The sequence below is a fragment of the Loxodonta africana genome, chromosome 4 (genome assembly GCF_030014295.1).
Source record: "Loxodonta africana isolate mLoxAfr1 chromosome 4, mLoxAfr1.hap2, whole genome shotgun sequence".
NCBI classification, from domain to species: domain Eukaryota; kingdom Metazoa; phylum Chordata; class Mammalia; order Proboscidea; family Elephantidae; genus Loxodonta; species Loxodonta africana.
Window position 1 is genome coordinate 29,309,584 of NC_087345.1, and position 18,066 is coordinate 29,327,649.

Below are 18,066 nucleotides of genomic sequence, written 5' to 3' on the forward strand. Positions count from 1 at the left end.
TCTTAACCACTGTGCCAGAGACTAAATAGTGATTTCTTCATTCCCTTAGACATCTTGGAAACCCTGGTGGCATAGTGGTTAAGTGCTACGGCTGTGGACCAAAAGGTTGGCAGTTGGAGTCCACCAAGCTCCTTGGAAACTCTATGGGGCAGTTCTACTCTGCCCTATAGGGTCGCTGTGAGTTGGAATCTACTCGACGGCACAGGGTTAGACATCTTGAAAATTTAAAAGTACTGAAAAGGATTAAAGACTGCAAGGCCAATTTTCCATATAGGTTGTTGAATGCTGATTTTTCCCTTCCAGTTGGACACAGAAAAATGAATATCTAGTTCCCAAAGAAAGAAGTTGAGCTTCCTATAACATTTTCTTCCTTTTTTACTTCTTTCCTGCCTTCTTTCTTAATTCAGAAATTTTAAGCAGTATTATATAGTTTTCCGATTCCCAAGCCATGTCTTCTTCATAATAATGAACAGCTGGTATACAGAGAGAATAAACAGAGAAGGTCAAGGTAATTTAGAAACTGTAAATTGCCACTATTAACTTTCTGCTCTTTAGTACTTGGATTGTTGTTGTTGTTAGGTGCTATCTAGTCAGTTCCGACTCATAGGACTCTATGCACGGCAGAAACACTCCTGGTCCTGCGCCATCCTCACAATTGTTGTTATGCTTGAACAACTGTTGAAGCCACGATGTCAATCCATCTCGTTTAGGGTCTACCTCTTTTTTGCTGACCCTCTGCTTTACCAAGCATGATGTTCTTCTCCAGGGACTGGTTCTTCCTGATAACTTGTCTAAAGTATGTAAGACAGAGTCTCGCCATCCTTGCTTCTAAGGAGCATTCTGGTTGTACTTCTTCCAAGACAGATTTGTTCTTTCTTTTGGTAGTCCATTGTGTATTCAATATTATTCTCCAATACCACAGTTCAAAGGGGTCATTTCTTCTTTGGTCTTCTTTATTCATTGTCCAGCTTCACATGCATAGGAGGTGATTGAAAACACCATGGCTTAAGGTCACCTTAGTCCTCAAGGAGACATCTTTGCTTTTTAACACTTTAAAGAGGTCTTCTGCAGCAGATTTGCCTAATGCAATGCATAGTTTGACTTCTTGACTGCTGCTTCTGTGGGTGTTGATTGTGGACCCAAGCAAAATGAAATCCTTGACAACTTCACTCTTTTCTCCATTTATCAAGATTTTGCTTATTGGTCAAGCTGTGAGGATTTTTGTTTTCTTTATGTTGAGGTGCAATCCATACTGAAGGCTGTGGTCTTTGATTTTCATCAATAAGTGCTTCAAGTCCTCTTCACTTTCAGCAAGCAAGATTATATCATCTGCATATGGCAGGTTGCTAATGAGTCTTCCTCCAGTCCTGATGTCCTGTTCTTTATATAGTCCAGCTTCTTGGATTATTGTTCAGCATACAGATCAAATAAGTATGGTGAAAGGATGCAACCCTAATGCACATCTTTCTTACTTTAAACCACACAGTATCCCCTTGTTCTGTTCAAACAACTGCTTCTTGATATAAGTACAGATTCCTCATGAGCATAATTAAGTGTTCTAGAATTTCCGTTCTTCACAATGTTTTCCATAATTTGTTATGATCTACGCAGTCGAATGCCTTTGCACAGTCAATAAAACATAGATAAACATCTTCCTGGTATTCTCTGCTTTCAGCCATGATCCATCTGACATCAGCAATGACATCCCTCGTTCCACGTTCTCTTCTCAATCTGGTTTCAATTTCTGGCCATTCCCTGTTGATATACTGTTGCAACCACTTTAAATTATCTTCAGCAAAATTTTACTTGCATGTGGTATTAATGATATTGTTTGATAATTTCTGCATTCCATTGGATCATCTTTCTTTGGAATGGGTACAAATATGGATCTCTTCCAGTCATTTGGCCAGGTAGGTGTTTTCCAAATTTCTTGGCATAGACAAGTGAGCACTTACAGCACTGCATCCATTTGCTGAAACATCTCAATTGGCATTCCGTCAATTCCTGGAGCCTTGGTTTTCACCAATGCCTTCAGTGCAGCTTGGACCTCTTCCTTCAATACCACTGGTTCTTGATCATATGCTACTTCCTAAAATGGTTGAATGTCGACCAGTTGGTTTTGGTTCAGTGACTCTGTCTATTCCTTCCATCCCCTTTTGGAGGTTCCTGCGTCATTTAACATTTTCCCCATAGAATCCTTCAATATTGTAGCTCCAGATTTGAATTGTTTCTTCAGTTCTTTCAGCTTAAGAAATGCTGAGTGTGTTCTTCCCTTTTGGTTTTCTGTCTCTTTGCACATTTCATAATAATACTTTAGTTTGTCTTCTCAAGCCTTTTGAAATATTCTTTTCAGCTCTTTTACTTCATCATTTCTTCCTTTTGCTTTAGCTACTTGACCTTCAGGAGCAACTTTCAGAGTCTCTTCTGATATCCATTCTGGTCTTCTCTTTCTTTCCTATGACTTTTTGCTTCTTCATCTATGATGTCCTTAATGTCACTCCACAACTTGTCTGGTCTTTGGTCATCAGTGTTCACCGCATCAAATCTATTCTTGAGATGGTCTCTAAATTCAGATGGGATAGACTCAAGGTCATACTTTGGCTCTTGTAGGTTTGTTCTAATTTTCTTCACCTTCAACTTGAATTTGCATATGAACAATTTGTGGCCTATTTCACAGTTGGTCCCTGGCCTGTTCTGAGTGATGATATTGAGCTTCTCCATCATCTCTTTCCACAGATGTAGTTGATTTGATTCCTGTGTATTCCATCTGGTGAGGTCCACATGTATAGTCGCCATTTATGTTGGCGAAGAAAGGTACTTGCAGTGAAGAAGGCCTTGGTCTTGCAAAATTCTTTCATGCGATCTCTATCATCAAGGCCATATTTTCCAACGACCAATCCTTCTTCTGTGAGTTTCCAACTTCCGCATTCCACTTGCCAGTAATTATCAATACATCTTAATTGCATGTTTGATCAATTTCAGATTGCAGAAGTTGGTAAAAATCTTCAATTTCTTCACCTTTGGCCTTAGTAGTTGGTGCGTAAGTTTGAATAATGGTTGTATTAACTGGTCCTCCTTGTAGGTATATGGATATTATCCAATCAGTGACAGTGTTGTACTTTAATAGATCTTGAAATGTTCCTTTTGATGACGAACATGATGCCATTCCTCTTCAATCTGTCCTTTCTAGCATAGTGGACCATATGACTGGCTGATCCAAACTGGCCAATACCAGTCCATTTCAGCTCAGTAATGCCTAGGATATTGATCTTCATGCATTTCATTTTTGACAACTTCCAATTTTCCTAGATTTATACCTCTTACATTCCACATTCAATTACTAATGGATGTTTGCTGCTGTTTCTTCTCATTTTGAGTCATACCACATCAGCGAGTTATCCTGAAAGCTTGACTCCATCCATGTCATTAAGGTCAACTGTACTTTGAGGAGGTATCTCTTCCCCAGGTGTATTTTGAGTACCTTTCAACCCGAGGGGTTTATCTTCTGGCACTATATCAGACAATGTTCCACTACTATTCATAAGGTTTTCACTGGCCGATTTTTTCAGAAGAAGACTGCCAGGTCCTTCTTCCTAGTCTGTCTTAGTTTTAAGGACACTCCACTGAAACCTATCCACCAAAGGTGACCCTACTGTTATTTGTAATGGTGGCAAAGCTTCCAGTATCACAGCAATACAAAAGCCCCCACAGTATGACAAACTGACACACAAGTGATGGACCAGTGTAGTAAGCTGGGGTAAGCATAGGGATCACTTCACTCATTTTCCATCTCTCAGGAATCACTGTCTTCCATTGCCCATGTTCAATATCTTGAAAATCTTTGGTTCATTTTTGTTTATTTATTTTGGGGGGTTATTTCAGGTGAGGGAGTAAATTTGGTCCCTGTTACTCCATGCTGGTTGGACATGGACATTTCATGTTCTGCTTTTGAAAACTAAAACATTTTATGTAGGAAGCCATAGGGTCACACTTGAATTGGCCCTGCTGTACCATCCCAATCTAATTTTGTTTTCTCTTCTTCACTCACTCTGCTCCAGTGACAGTGGCTTTCTATTCCCTCACACACCAAGCTCATTCCCTCCTTATGGCCTTTGTACTTGCACTGCATCTACTCAGAAAACACTTTCCTTTGATCTTCACATAACGGATTCCTTGTTGTCATTTATAGTGGCTGTGATTTGCTATCACATCAACCAGTTTTATTATTTTCATGGCAATTATTACTATCTGACGTGGTTTTATCAATTGATTTATTTACTAATTTCATTGACTACCTCTCTTCTACCCCACCCCTGGTACCCATTAGAAGGAGAGAAGGGACCTGGTTCACTGCAACTAAAAACATGCCTGAAAAGTAAACGGACGATTATTAGGTTTTCCTGAAAATGAGTGACCTTTCTTTCTTAAAGGAATTATATGAGTAACACACCCCTGTACTTTTATTTGCCTTTTCCCTTCATTCCAGGTCAGGGGATGGGGGGTGTGTGTGGCAGGGTAGATCAAACCTTATCTGCTCGGCTCCAAATGGCTTTTGGAGGTGGTTCTCCACTGATTGGGATCTCAAGACGAAGCTTGCTTCCTGCAACTACTATCACCGTATTGTCAGCATCAAGACCATCCAGGTTGATTCTTGGAGGGTCTGGAATATTAAACATGGTCTTTGTTATCAGACAGTCATTTCCATGTGAATAACTGGGCTAGTGCTTGGCTAGTGCTAAAAGTTGGCAGCAACCAATATTTTATCTGGCTGAAAGAACATTAAGAGGGACCCAGGTAGTTGGCACCTGTGACCCTGTAAAACTACTTCATTGTAAGACTTAAAAATAAACTATTTATGATTAGTGGTTAATACTAATTGATAAATTTTTTTTCTTTAAATGTCACATGGTTTTGAATATGTTATAATTCCAAGGTAAGTAAAAACAAACAAAAATACAACTCTGCAATGATTTCTTTAATCTACTCACCAACAACATGGACTTTGGCAGGCAAAGTAATAGGGTAGGCTTCTGGTGAAAACACATAATCACCTTCATCCTCAACGAGAGAATTGGCTATCACTAACTTGTGTATTCTAAGGAAATGAGAAAAAACACATTTCTAAGGTTTTGCAAAAATTTAGATTGTATGTTATGACCCAACCTGAAGAGATATTTGGCCGTTATCTGATTAACTGCTCTAGTGCAGCTTGGAGACAGAAAGACAGACAGAGAGAAAGAGAGCGAAATGGAGAAAGAAAGGGAGACAGAATGCATGTGAAGCCTTAATCATCCTATACTGATCCACATCAAATCTTTATTTTGGATTATACAGAAGTAACTCTGCAAAGATGGCCTACTTATTATTTATGCAAGAGTCTATTCTTTCTTCTCATATCTTAAAAAAGGCTAAAATAGAACGTATCAATAATGCCCTACTTTCACAGTCAAAAAATTACAAAGAATAATCTTGAGTTTGATTTGACATGCCAAACACTGAGAACAATAATTCTTAACCTTCCTGGGGTCATGAACTAGTGAAGAGCTCATAGACAGTCTGGATTTTCTCTCTGGAGAAAGGTATATATTATTCTACATACAGAATTTTGCTTTCAACTTCAGAGGACTTATGGGGCTTCCTGAAGTCAATTCACGATCTCCTAAGGGTTCACGGGTCCAAGGTTAAGAACACTTGCCTTAGATCTTTTCCAGATTATAGCATATTTCAAGGACATCATGTTTGGTAAAGTAGAGGGTCAGCGAAAATGTGGGAAACTTTCAATGAGATGGATTGACACAATAGCTTCAACATTGGGCTCAAACATATCAAAGATCATGAAGATGGCTCACATTATTGTTCTGTTATACATAAGGTTGCCATGAGTTGGAGGAGACTTGACAGCAACTAACAACAATAACAATATACTCTCGTAAAGAAAAAAAATGGTGGAAAGGTCATTTGACACTTACTAGTTAAAATTGTTAAATAATTTTGACTAGCTTTTTTTTTTTTTCCTTAACTAGAATTCAGTATCATTCCTCTAACCTCATGTTTAGATAGAAAGAATCAGTCAATGGGTTTTGAATGAGCAAAGCACTGCAGTCCCACGAGATCACAGGTAGGACATAATGTACAACAGAGAACTCGTACCTTCTTGTTAGCTGGAAGCAAAGATCCAGAAATAGATCCACAACCCTGCGGCCACTCTTCAAACATCCTCACCAATTACGTGATTTAGAAAGCAGAGAGAGAAGAGATGGGGACCAACCCTTACTTGTGGATCACCTAGCTTGCTTACCTTCCTTTGTGAATAATCTTAAGACGGTCACTCTCCTGAACAGGTAGACCATTTTTAGTCCATTTTCCTGTTATGTTTTCAGAGATTTCACACTTCAAGCAGATTTCTTGTCCAAGGTTTACAGTCTGATCAGTCAGAGGCGTCAATACCTTCAGGGGTTTCACTATAGAAATAAATTGTTGTTGTTAGTTGCTGTTGAATCAATTCCAACTCATGGCAACCCCAAGCGTGCAAAGTAGAACTGCCCTGCTCAGAGTTTTCAAAGCTGTGACCTATTGGAAGCAGAATGCCAGGCCTTACTTATGAGGTGCCTCTGGGTGGGCTTGGACCATCAACTGTTGGGTTAATAGTCCAGTAACTATTTGCATTGCCCAGGGACTCCTATAGAAATAAAGAGACCATTACAAATGCCAAACCCAAGCTCCAGGCAAGATGGTATCATTTCACAATGGTACAGTCAATTCTGCTAGAACACTTGTCTCGAATATGAGAATTTGTCCCAATACAATGGATACATTAGGGAACAATTTGAGTAAAACATGCATTTCATGTTTGCTTATACACACTTTCATTCATGAGAAAAAACTAAGCAAATGCAGGAAATTGCACTCAGTTGAACTGAGACAGTAAAGGATTCACAAAATGCACACATGTACACACCTCAAACATTTACCAGCTACCTCAGACTAAATGTGTGATTCGAGCCACACCCAGCCACATCTGAGGTTACAACTTTCCATCCATTTCAAGTAATTCTTCTACCACTTCACTGTCACAAACTGCAACACTTCTGATACTCACTTCCACAAGCAAACTTCAGGTCTTTTTCAAGGTAAAGTACCTTACTTATTGTAGTATTTAGTAACCATTTAACATGTGCCACACTGTGCTACTGTGTCACTGGGAAAAAGTTCTGGAGTGCTGAACCTCAACTCCATTTTTTCCATAAGCCCTGTGGTTTTTATTGTGTGACGCTGCACACAACAGTGAATTTTAGGAATGTATGTGTTGCATTATATGTTGCATTATGTCAGAACTGACTATAATTGCTTTAAATGGATACAAATATTAGGTAAGTATCCGTCTATGGTTGAAAAAATCTTTTAACGTTAAACTAAACTAGCCTCATTTCATGAGACACACTAAGTGTGTTGCGATTGCTTCTGGATAATTCAGTTATCATATGAATTGCAACTGGGCTAAAGAAAGGAGTAAGGAAGCAGAATTTCTTCTCTGCATGTGTATTACCAATCATCCTGAGATATTTGCTATTTTAATTATCATGGCCAACAGGGACAGACTGATATTAAGAACTGACTACTGTTTGGGGCATTTGGAGATGTACATTAAGTTTTCCGTGACTCTGACGCCTATTAGCAAGTTAGCTCTTACAAGGTTCTCAATTAAGCTCCCCTAGTTTGAGTAACCTTCTTCTCACCCCAAATATAATTGTAAAGTGTCGAATGTTTATTTCATGAATAACTAGCAAGTTTGCTTATAGATTGAGCAAACATTATCAGGATTTGGCATTACATCTAAGCAGCTAACATTTATTTATACGGTTTTGGGCTAACAATATTTCTTAATCTTTCGGGTAACTTTTCTGGCAGGGGACTTACAAAAATGCTTCCCTGTATTGGTGCTCTACTACATTTTTACTACTACATTGGTGAGTTTCTTTCTCAGAGAACCTGATCGACCTGACATAGCAGCTCAGCTAGAATGGAATCTAATTTTCCATATTAAAATTGCCCCAAGTAGGAGTCAAATAGATTGAAACTTGCCTAAAACAGAATTCACAAACACTCAAATCATTTGTAAGCACGATTTGGAAGATTTCTAAGGAAGTCTTACTTACAGCCAACATGAAGTTTAGCAGATGACTGTCCTCCTGTTGTCATGACTGAGTATTCTGCAATGTCAGCCTTAGTCGCTCCTTCTATGATCAAAATGTGTTTTTTGCCATCAACTTTAACTCTATATCTTGATTTTGGACCAAGGTAGATCTCCTCACCATCCTTAAACCTGGGTTAAAATAGATTACAATAAATGTTTTATAAAAGATCCTTCAGCTATGTAAAATGACCAAATGCATAAAAACAAAAGTTTATCAGCTGTTTCTGGAGGCCACAGGGAGGAGAGTAGGGGGAGTTATAGCTTAAGGGGTATTGAGTTTTTGCCTGGAATGATGAAAAACTTTCAGAAATAGATAGTGGTGATGGTTGTACGACATGGTGAATGTAATTATCATCATTGAATTGTATATTTAAAACTGGTGAAAATTGAAAATTTTTTGTTATATATATTTTACCATCATAACATTAAAAAAAAAAAAAAAAGATCATTCAGAAGACAGGCCTTGTTGGTCTTGTTTATTGCTGTATTCCTGTATATCCCAGAGTGTGTGACAGATTCCATACACTTGAAAACTATTTGTTAAATTAAAGAATATATGAATCAACCAATTATCTACATATGGATTAGTATTTCATCAAGTATTATCTGCAACATTATACTAAAAGAGTATAAGCCACCTCTCACTCAAAATCCATCAGTTGAAGATGCTAAGAGTGGTTATAATCCACATTTTGGGCTCCTGATAAACAATAGTAAGAATAGCATAATTTAATACATTTTAAAGTAGCTGATGATTTCATATCAGAATGAACAATCTACCCTGTATAAATTACTACAGAGTCCTGCTGTGTAATTTACACTACACAATTTACTTCGTTGAAATGCTTCTCAATAAAGTATTTCCATTTTAAGATTCTGAATCTTCTAGTTTTCAATTTTGAGGCTACTCACAGAGAACTTGAGAAAATACTCCCACCTTCCCAATCCCTCTATATACATACATACATACATTCCCAATCCCTCCATATACATACACACATACAGTGAAACCTATGACAGCCGGAACGTGACAGGACTGCCTTGTTTTTTTGGGTCTTGCAAGGTTTGTGCCTTTGACAAGGTGCAGTCTTATCGCTTTTCTATCGCTAATTTAGTGGGAAATATTTGAGTTTTCCTTCTCTGACAGGTTTCTGCCTTACCCAGTTTCTGGCTTTCGCGGGTTTTATTGTATATGTTTTTATTCTTAAAGGCAATTGGTGATGCTCGAGCTAGAATATTTTCCTGAGGTACTGTAACACTAAAGTGGCTAGGAATTAAATGAAAAACAAAAACAAAAAAACAACAGAAAACCCATGTTTTCCATGTAAGAAGAAATGCAGTACTGGCAAAAAAAAAAAAAAAAAAAAACCAAACCCACTGCCATCGAGTGGAATCTGACTCATAGCGGCCCTACAGGACAGAGTCGAACTGCCCCATAGAGTTTCCAAGGAGCACCTGGAACTGCCGACCTTTTGGTTAGCCGTAGCCGGGGTTTCTGCAATACTGGCACAGTGAGAGAAAGCATGGCATAGACACTAAGAGCATCCAAGGGCTCTGGAATCAAACAGACCTGGTTAACCCTGAGTCATCAATTTATTATATGTGTCTATTTTCCTACATCCTCATCCATTTCTGAATCTTTTTTCAGTCTCAGAGGTGAAAAAAAAGAACAAAAACAAGTATCTTAGTATAGCTTTAGTTATCATCTCTACTAAAACAACTAGATTGACATTCTTTTTGTATGCTTAAAAGCCATTTGTATTTCCTGTCCTGTGAACTTGGAAGGTACATTTTTTTCTATATTAAAAAATGGACAGACTCCAAGAAAGCTATTTACCATTTTACATGGGCATCGTCTTCAGACACCTCACATTCTAATTCCACTCTCTCCCCACAGTAAGTATGTGTATCTTCCAGCTGTTTGGTCACCAAAACTGGAGGCTCTAGTGAGAGAAAAAAAAGGGGGAAATCGGAATCACTAAGTATCCGAAACCTGCCTCATGAGCCCTGATTTGTCCACAGATGAAAACCCAACTGTAAGAAATTATCATCTGTCCTACAGTCATGGTTTCTATGGTGGTAGATGGTAGGTGGGTTTTTAAAAGTCTGTCCTTGGCTGCCGGAACCCAAGGTTGAGAAGGGGGAGTGTTGACATGTTGTGGGGTTAGTAACCAATGTCACAGACAATGTGTGTACTAATTGTTTAATGAGAATCTAGCTTGTTCTGTAAACCTTCATCTAACGTGCAATTAAAAAAAAAAAAAGTTTGTCCTTGGCAAAATAAATAGCTGGCAACTCAGGGTAAATTCTCCCAATTTCATGAAACTTCCCAGCTTAAACAAATAATTGTTCAAGACAAAAAACAAAAACAAGTACCAAATATCCTTCTTTTGGCCAGTAAGATGCCAGGTGGTAGACATTTTTGAAGAAGGAGAACCTAGAACACCAAAACTCTTTGATTCCCTTTCTAGATGGGTGATAGAGATGAGTTATCTCTAATAAGAGGACAATAAATGATATGTGACTTCGTTGATACCCTACAGCTCTTTCCAGTGTCTGTAAATGATAGCATTTAGTGTTCTCGGTGCCAAACACTGGTGCCCTTTTACTAATGAAGCTGGTTTCAAGGGAAAATCTATTTGTGATCAGCTGAGTGAGTGAAACGAGACTTAGCCAGTAGAGACTGGCAGGTTTCAGAAACTATAACTAGATTTATTTTGTGAAAAAGCGCTTGGCTTGAGTCAAAAGCACAAGGCATTTTTACCTAGCAGACTTTTTTCTCCCCTCAGCTTTTTAAGTCTTCAACAAACCTGAAGACTAATTAGGATACATCGTATCTGCCAGTGTAGAGGATCTTCAAAGAAGAGGCAATCTAATACCAAAGCCAAACCATTTCTAGACGTATAATTACCTCTGCTCTGGAGCCAAAGCGCTTACCTGGTCACTTTCACTTTGATTATTACCCCTGGGAGAAGAAGAGCAATCCGCTCTCTATTGCTGTGATAAGAGACTTCATTTTACCTCTTACAAAGAGTTCAGTGGAACACTTCTCATCGCCAGCTGTCACGTAATATTCCGCATCATCTGCCAGTGTACAGTTATTGATGAACATGATTCTTTCGCATCCTTTGTGTTCAAAGATGTACCTGTTTTGAACAGGAGGAAAATAAAGAGTCCATGAACTTGATTTTAACTTTTTCTTTCTTGCCAGGAAATCTGACTTACAATTCAGTACTGCTTGAAAGTCGGGGATATAATCTCGATATACCATTTATGTGGCGCATCTTACACTGCCTAATTAACATACAAATGAAATCAATTTCACCTTTTTAATAATAACATAGTACATATGCATAATCACACACATTAATTTTTGTGATTATTTTATGTAAGGTTTTTATTTCAAATAGAAGTCAGTATTCATGTGTTTGCTATTCAATTTTTTAAACCCATGGTTGGAAAAAAGATGGGCTGGGGTATCAGAGAGATTTTTAACTCTGTACATTTTTTAAATGACCAGTTCATTTATTTTACAGGGGGACAAGAGACTCGATCTTATTCATTGATATATATTCCACTCATTGCCTAACCCAGTGACACAACAGATTGTGCTGGGTGAATACATGATTATACAACTGAAGCAATAATATGACTGTAATCACGAATACAGTTCTATAGAATGTGATGTTCTCTTAAATGAGTTTAAGGACTTGAGTATTTAGAAATAGAAAGATTCCAAAATTTAGTTAACTGTGACTTGGATTATGGATGAGCACACTAGGCCATTATAATAGACCAGAGCGGGGAAAAAAGTTCTTTTTTTGGAAATTCCCAAATTGAAGGCTTCCAGAGCAAAGCAACACTAAACAACATTTTTAAGGTAAAGATAACCAGTTAAAATTATGTTTTTAGTAAACTCAGATGGTCTCCAAGAGACAATCATCAGGTATGAACATTATCATCACAAAGTCTTCCAGTAGGCATGACCACATTAAGTAATTGAAAACCATCTGATTATATTCCAGAAGTGATCGATTTCCAGGATTAAAGTCTTTTTATAAATGTGCACGTGGCTCCTGTTAACTTAAAAAAATATATTGGGGTTGAAAATCTAAGATCTCTAAAAAGCAGTTTCATAACAGAATGGAGATGCCATCGGACACTGGGGATTAGCTTGTCTCCCTCATTTGGGAGATGGCCAACCAATAATAAAACACAGGCTTAGACCCATATTTTAGTAGCTCTCAACATTAAGTAGTTCTATTCAGATGCACTGTTGCGAGTAAGTACTCAAAACGGAGCCTTAATTAAATATAGAAAGTGCTCAGCCATCAGGGAATATAGATGCTATTCTGGAAAAACAAAAGCCATCTAAGTATAAGGTGTGATTTCCATCTGGTATATCAAATACATATATTTCAAAATATTTTTACATTTTATTTTAAAAAATTGGGAGAAGTTCGGCAACTGCTCTGAAATAATCACACCCATCCTAGAGCAAGACAAAACCATAGTTGGAAATCACTTGAAATAGTTATAAGCATTAAAACATCTAGGATTAAAACCTAAAACAAGGTTTACTTTACATTCAAAACCAAACTTGCTGCCGTCAACTCCAACTCATGGTGGCCCTAGAGGACGGAGTAGAACTGCCCCATAGAATTTCCAAAGAGTGTCCGGTAGATTCAAGCTGCCAGAAGTAGTTCTTAATCACTATGCCACCAGGGTTTCCTTACTTTACATAGCACTATAATCTTAATGATTCCAAAATACCTGGAAAGGGACTTAAATTTTTATTACCCCACCATATGATTTTGCATCATAAAGACATAATTATAAACTGCTTTTATTCCCAGAAAATGAAATCAGACTAATGTTGATTTATTTATACTTGTTGTTGCTGTTAGCATCACTGATTATCTGTAAAGCCCACTTACTTTGTAGTGGGTCGAATTTCTTGACCATTTTTATACCACTTCACCTCCAACTTTGGATCTGCCAGTTCCACAACAAACCGTACTCTGCCTCCTTTATCAACCTGATATGCAGGATCAAGAATTCTTGCAAAAGCTGGTAGAGAGAAGATGCAAAATCTATATTAATATGTATATATTCTCATATATATTAAATTTAAATAGTCAATATATTCTTGAGAACATAAAAAGAAATGAGAAAATGAGTCTCAGAGAAGAAAAAAAAAATGGGAACTTTCCCAAATTATCCTTTACATTTCAGAATTCTTTTATACACAGTAAGATGATTTTAAAAACTTAGAATCCACATGCTTTGGGAAGAAACATAAGAATAGTTGAAGAGGCTGTAACAATGATTGCCCGAATTCTTTAGGGAATGTACACTATAAAGCATCAAAATGAAATTGAACTTTAAGGGCAGCTTATTCTCCTAGCATGATTAGTATTAGAATCACTGGCATTATTTTTGCACTTTTTCTATATCACAGACTATTTTTCACCATAGAATTCATGAGATAAATTCAGCGATTTGTAAGAGTAAATTAAATGCCTCTAACAAACTGAAATACTAGGCTTATCAAAGTTTTTATTCTTTGTAAACTTGACCACAATAGTGACATGTTTCAAATACCCCTTACATACATGATTGGTTAATAACTTAGGAGTTCCAAACATTTTCAATAACATAGAACAGTCATATATATATATATATATATATATATATATATATAGTCTTTGAAGAGTCCTAAGCAATAGTAGTTTTTTTTTTTTCATTTAATAATTACTCTTCTTTTAAAGATAACTCTCATTTAGGCAATTTGGAAAATACATAAAAGTGTGGAATGCTTTATAAAGTTGTCATGTTTGTATCTCCAGCATTCTAACTTTATTATACTATTGCTTTAAAAAGCCCACTTTCACATAATTTTAACAAAATAAAATCAACACTAACTTAAAAAAAAATTACCTACCAGATACCATAAGAGATCAGTTCAGAGCTAAGTGATAACAAGAAAGACCAGCGTGGGCGAAAGGAGATGCCAGCGGGCTCTACGCCTTAGCTCTTACATGTTTCTGACTATACAGCCTCAGTCACCTCCGAAAAACATAATTTCAGGAGTTCTGAGATAGTGGGAACAGCTGAATTAAGTTAAAGAAATCCCTTCTACATGTCTCTGGGGCCATTTCTCTCAACCAGTTTACAGGGAGCTTTAGAAATAGAGGACAGATTTTTAAGAAGAGGTGGTGAGATTCTTTACATCCTACTTGAACATTAACAACACAACAAACAGTAGGATTAATGTATTTCCCTGATGTGTCACAAAACCAATCACTGATAATGATTGAGGACAGGAAACTGAAGAGCTAAGGATAACTTTTAAATGTATTAAATTTTTTTTTTAATTTAAATTTCAACATCTCAACCTATTTTAAAAAAAGATATTTAAAAGCACAACCAGCTGCACCCACTTCAGATCTCCAAGGAGCAGCGTATCTGTCTTATAAAAAACACTTCGATAATCGCATGGGGTGTGAGCCCCCATCAAAAGGATGGAAGAATAGGATGGTAAAACAAAGAGGTACGGAATCTACGTAGCCGAAGGGAAAATCAAGAATTCGACAGTGAGGGAGACGTTCTGGGCGGTGGCCCTGGGCCTGCTCACCTCTGCTCTTCTTCTCCACTCTGCGCATGCGCTTCAGCCTCCTGAGCATGCCACGGAGGTCGGTGATGCCGTACTGGAAGGCGATCTTCTCGTACTCACTGGGCTTCGCGTTCTTCAGCAGCTCCCACACGTCAACCTCCGGCTGTTCCTCCTGCTGCTTCACCTCCCTAACCGGGACGAAGCAATGCCTGGTTTAGTACCTGCTCTGGTCCTTAAAATAAGGACGATGGGGGTTCGGTACCCGGCTTTCCCTTCAGTGTTAGAAGCTCTGCTTAAGGCCTGAGAAGTCAGTCTGCTAGCTTTAAGTTTTAGGGGAACTTCCAAATATAAAAAATCAAATATGTCTTAGAGTGACACTTTCGTTTTGCTAGTTAAAAACACAATGGGGTGGGGGCGAGGGGGAGTAAAGGAGGAAATCAGGAAATATCCTGAGAATTCTCAATTGTTTTAGTTATTTTTCTTTTTAAGTCAAATTAGAAGGTGAGGTTTCGAGAAATTTAACAGGTTTAATCTAGGAGATGGATAAGTGAGTTCATTTTGAAAGGTGGATTAAGAACTTGAAGATGTAAATATTGGCCTATGGGGAAAAGAGATCTCTTTCTGCCTTCCTTGATATCCATACTGTAGCTATGTATGGAAAAAAAAAAAATGTATGGAGACACTACAAATCCAGCATTTTAAACCTTTGAATTTTGCAAATAGCATTGTCCTACCATATATATTTTTTTACCATATTAGTGAATAGGTACATTAACCACTTTTACACAAAAAAATGAAATTGCTGGGCAGGTTTTTTCCTAAGACTTTTGATACAGATAGGCTTTTCAAGAGAAATTTTTTTTTTTTTTCAAAATTGACGGGGAAAGGAGAATGAGGACAGCAATTCTCATACTTCATATTAAAGTACTATCTTGAATGTTTCTGGAAGTAGGTTGAGGTTGAATCCTAATTAAATCAATGTGAAACTGTAAAGCATCTAGTTTGGGATTCCATGAACAAGGGAAAAGTAACTTAGTGTACTTAGCAGTGGGTATTAAGGATCAAAACTATGACCCCAAATTTTGATCACTAACTAAAGATAATATATGATATAAGACTTCAACTTCGCTTGTCTGCCCTTATTTTAAAGCCACAAATGAAACCAAAACTCAGAAACAAACACTCTTTAGGGAAAGAGGCTTAGTGTATATAGACAGTATCATTTAAACTGATTTCCTTCGCTGGCTAAATATTCTTGATTTTATTTAAACTTTGTTGAATATTTTTAACAGGTTAATTTGGAAGTGTTACAGTGATTACTTACTGTGTGACTAATGCTGGCGTAGATAAGATTCTTCAGGAAAACTGGTCAAAACATCTTATGCATCAGTGTGAAAAAGGATTCATGCTATCACATTAGGGAACGATGGTTTGCATATACTCTCATTGACACATTAATTACACCTGTCTCAGAGTTTCTTCTTAATAGTCATATGCACTTTGAGAGGGAACTACTGGATTGTAATCATGGGTAAGGTATGTGGCAGGGAGAGGATATTAATACGGAGCTTGGGGGGGTGGTAGGCAAGGATGACTTCTAAAGATCTCGTTTCCATTCTACATTGTCGTGTAAGTCTTTGTGCCCAGTTGGGGAAAACATTCAGGCAAGTCTCCTGGCAAAGGGAAGGAATTGAGAGGTCATTGGCCCATCAGTATCCTTGATGGGAAAGACTAGGCAATATCATTAGGAAAATGTGCCTCTTAAAAACTCAAGATTCAGGAATTACCTTTATCTTACTGCAATGATAACTATACCCTCTAGGTTAATGTGGAGAAATTAGAAAGCTTAAAAACGTTGTCCTAACATTGAAATTTTGGTAATAATTTGCCACATTCTGTATATCTACTACCCAAAAGCAGTCTGATTTTCAAATACGTCCTTTAGATATTTTAGTAGGAAGTCTTGGCGAATTGCAATTAAAATGTGTATGTCCGTACATATGTATCTCTCTCTTTCCTCAATCCAAAAATGTCAGCAGCAGTAGCAGGAGCAGCCTCTGAAAATGACTACTAGCTCCTCAGACACTTTTATTAATGCTGTATTTTTTGGTGACATTCCAGCCTAAGCGTAGTCCCCAAACTGTAAAATTACCCATACTAGATTGTGTTAAATATGCACATCCACCCAGAAGAATTACACACATACACATTTCTAGTACCTTCCAGACGCTGGTGGTGAAAGCATTTAAAGATATCAAACCACATATAATTAAAATAGGTAATGAGAGGCAAATTGAAAACAGTCTTCTACTCTCTGATTCCACTAGGTGAGACATACCTAGTACCACCAGGGGAATATTTCTAGGAAGGAAGCCAGTAACAATGACCATCATTTTCAGTATGATTTCTTAAGTCATTTTGGCTGGTAGATGTATAAAACCTATCATCCTCACCATTTTTTATTAAAATGCCAAATATACTCCACTCCATCATGTTTCTAGTCTTATCAAATATATACAAGAAAACACGCAATGACCTCTTGCCTATTCCTTCCTTCTCCCTCCACCATTTAGTTGAATCCCAGATTGCAAGGGAAAGCAGTCATCATTTTGTACTGGAATGTGAGGTCAAATCTCTCACCTATAGCATTTTCTTAAATCATCTGGAATATGTCTTTTCTTAACATGGCGGCTGCACATGACCCTAACTGCGTGGCTATGTTAAGCTACAGTGAAGAGAAAAATCCAGATGCCCTATAACCTGTTGCTGTCAAGTCAATTCTGACTCATAGAGATCCTATAGGACACAGCAGAACTGCCCCAAAGGGTTTCCAAGGAGCGCCTGGTGGATTTGAACTGCTGACCTTTCAGGTAGCAGCCATAGCCCTTAATCACTACACCACCAGGGTTTCCAGATGCCTATAGGCACTTCCAATTCCTTTCCAAGCATTGGGGTAGACCTATATAATGCCAGCAGTACTTTCATCTACATCAAAATTTCTATAACTTCATCATCCCACTGAAGTTCAAAGCTGTTACAGAAATTTTATGTGGAATAAGACTTCCAAGCATTTATATAGGTCAAATCCTATAACAAGGTGCCACCTGAAAGATGTACTCTGATTTCATGAATGCCTGTTTGAAATAAGCTGGCTTTGTTCAGGGCAGGAAGATCTTTTGTTGTGTAGAGATGTTGGTAATAATGATATTTATTCTGGTGGGGATTTTGCCACACACTCTTGGAGGAGTAGAAATGG

General features: G+C 37.6%; 1 protein-coding gene across 1 annotated transcript in view; it reads right to left on the reverse strand.

The window, feature by feature from the left end:
* MYBPC1 (myosin binding protein C1) overlaps positions 1–18,066 on the reverse strand; it is a 69,447-nt gene that overhangs the window by 29,375 nt on the left and 22,006 nt on the right. Inside the window, exons 9-16 of the mRNA XM_064285121.1 lie at positions 14,832–14,998; positions 13,132–13,264; positions 11,216–11,340; positions 10,032–10,137; positions 8,157–8,323; positions 6,299–6,461; positions 4,989–5,095; positions 4,527–4,660 (exon numbers count right to left, since the gene is read on the reverse strand). Coding sequence (XP_064141191.1) covers positions 4,527–4,660; positions 4,989–5,095; positions 6,299–6,461; positions 8,157–8,323; positions 10,032–10,137; positions 11,216–11,340; positions 13,132–13,264; positions 14,832–14,998 — 1,102 coding nt within the window. The remainder of the gene's footprint in view (positions 1–4,526; positions 4,661–4,988; positions 5,096–6,298; positions 6,462–8,156; positions 8,324–10,031; positions 10,138–11,215; positions 11,341–13,131; positions 13,265–14,831; positions 14,999–18,066) is intronic.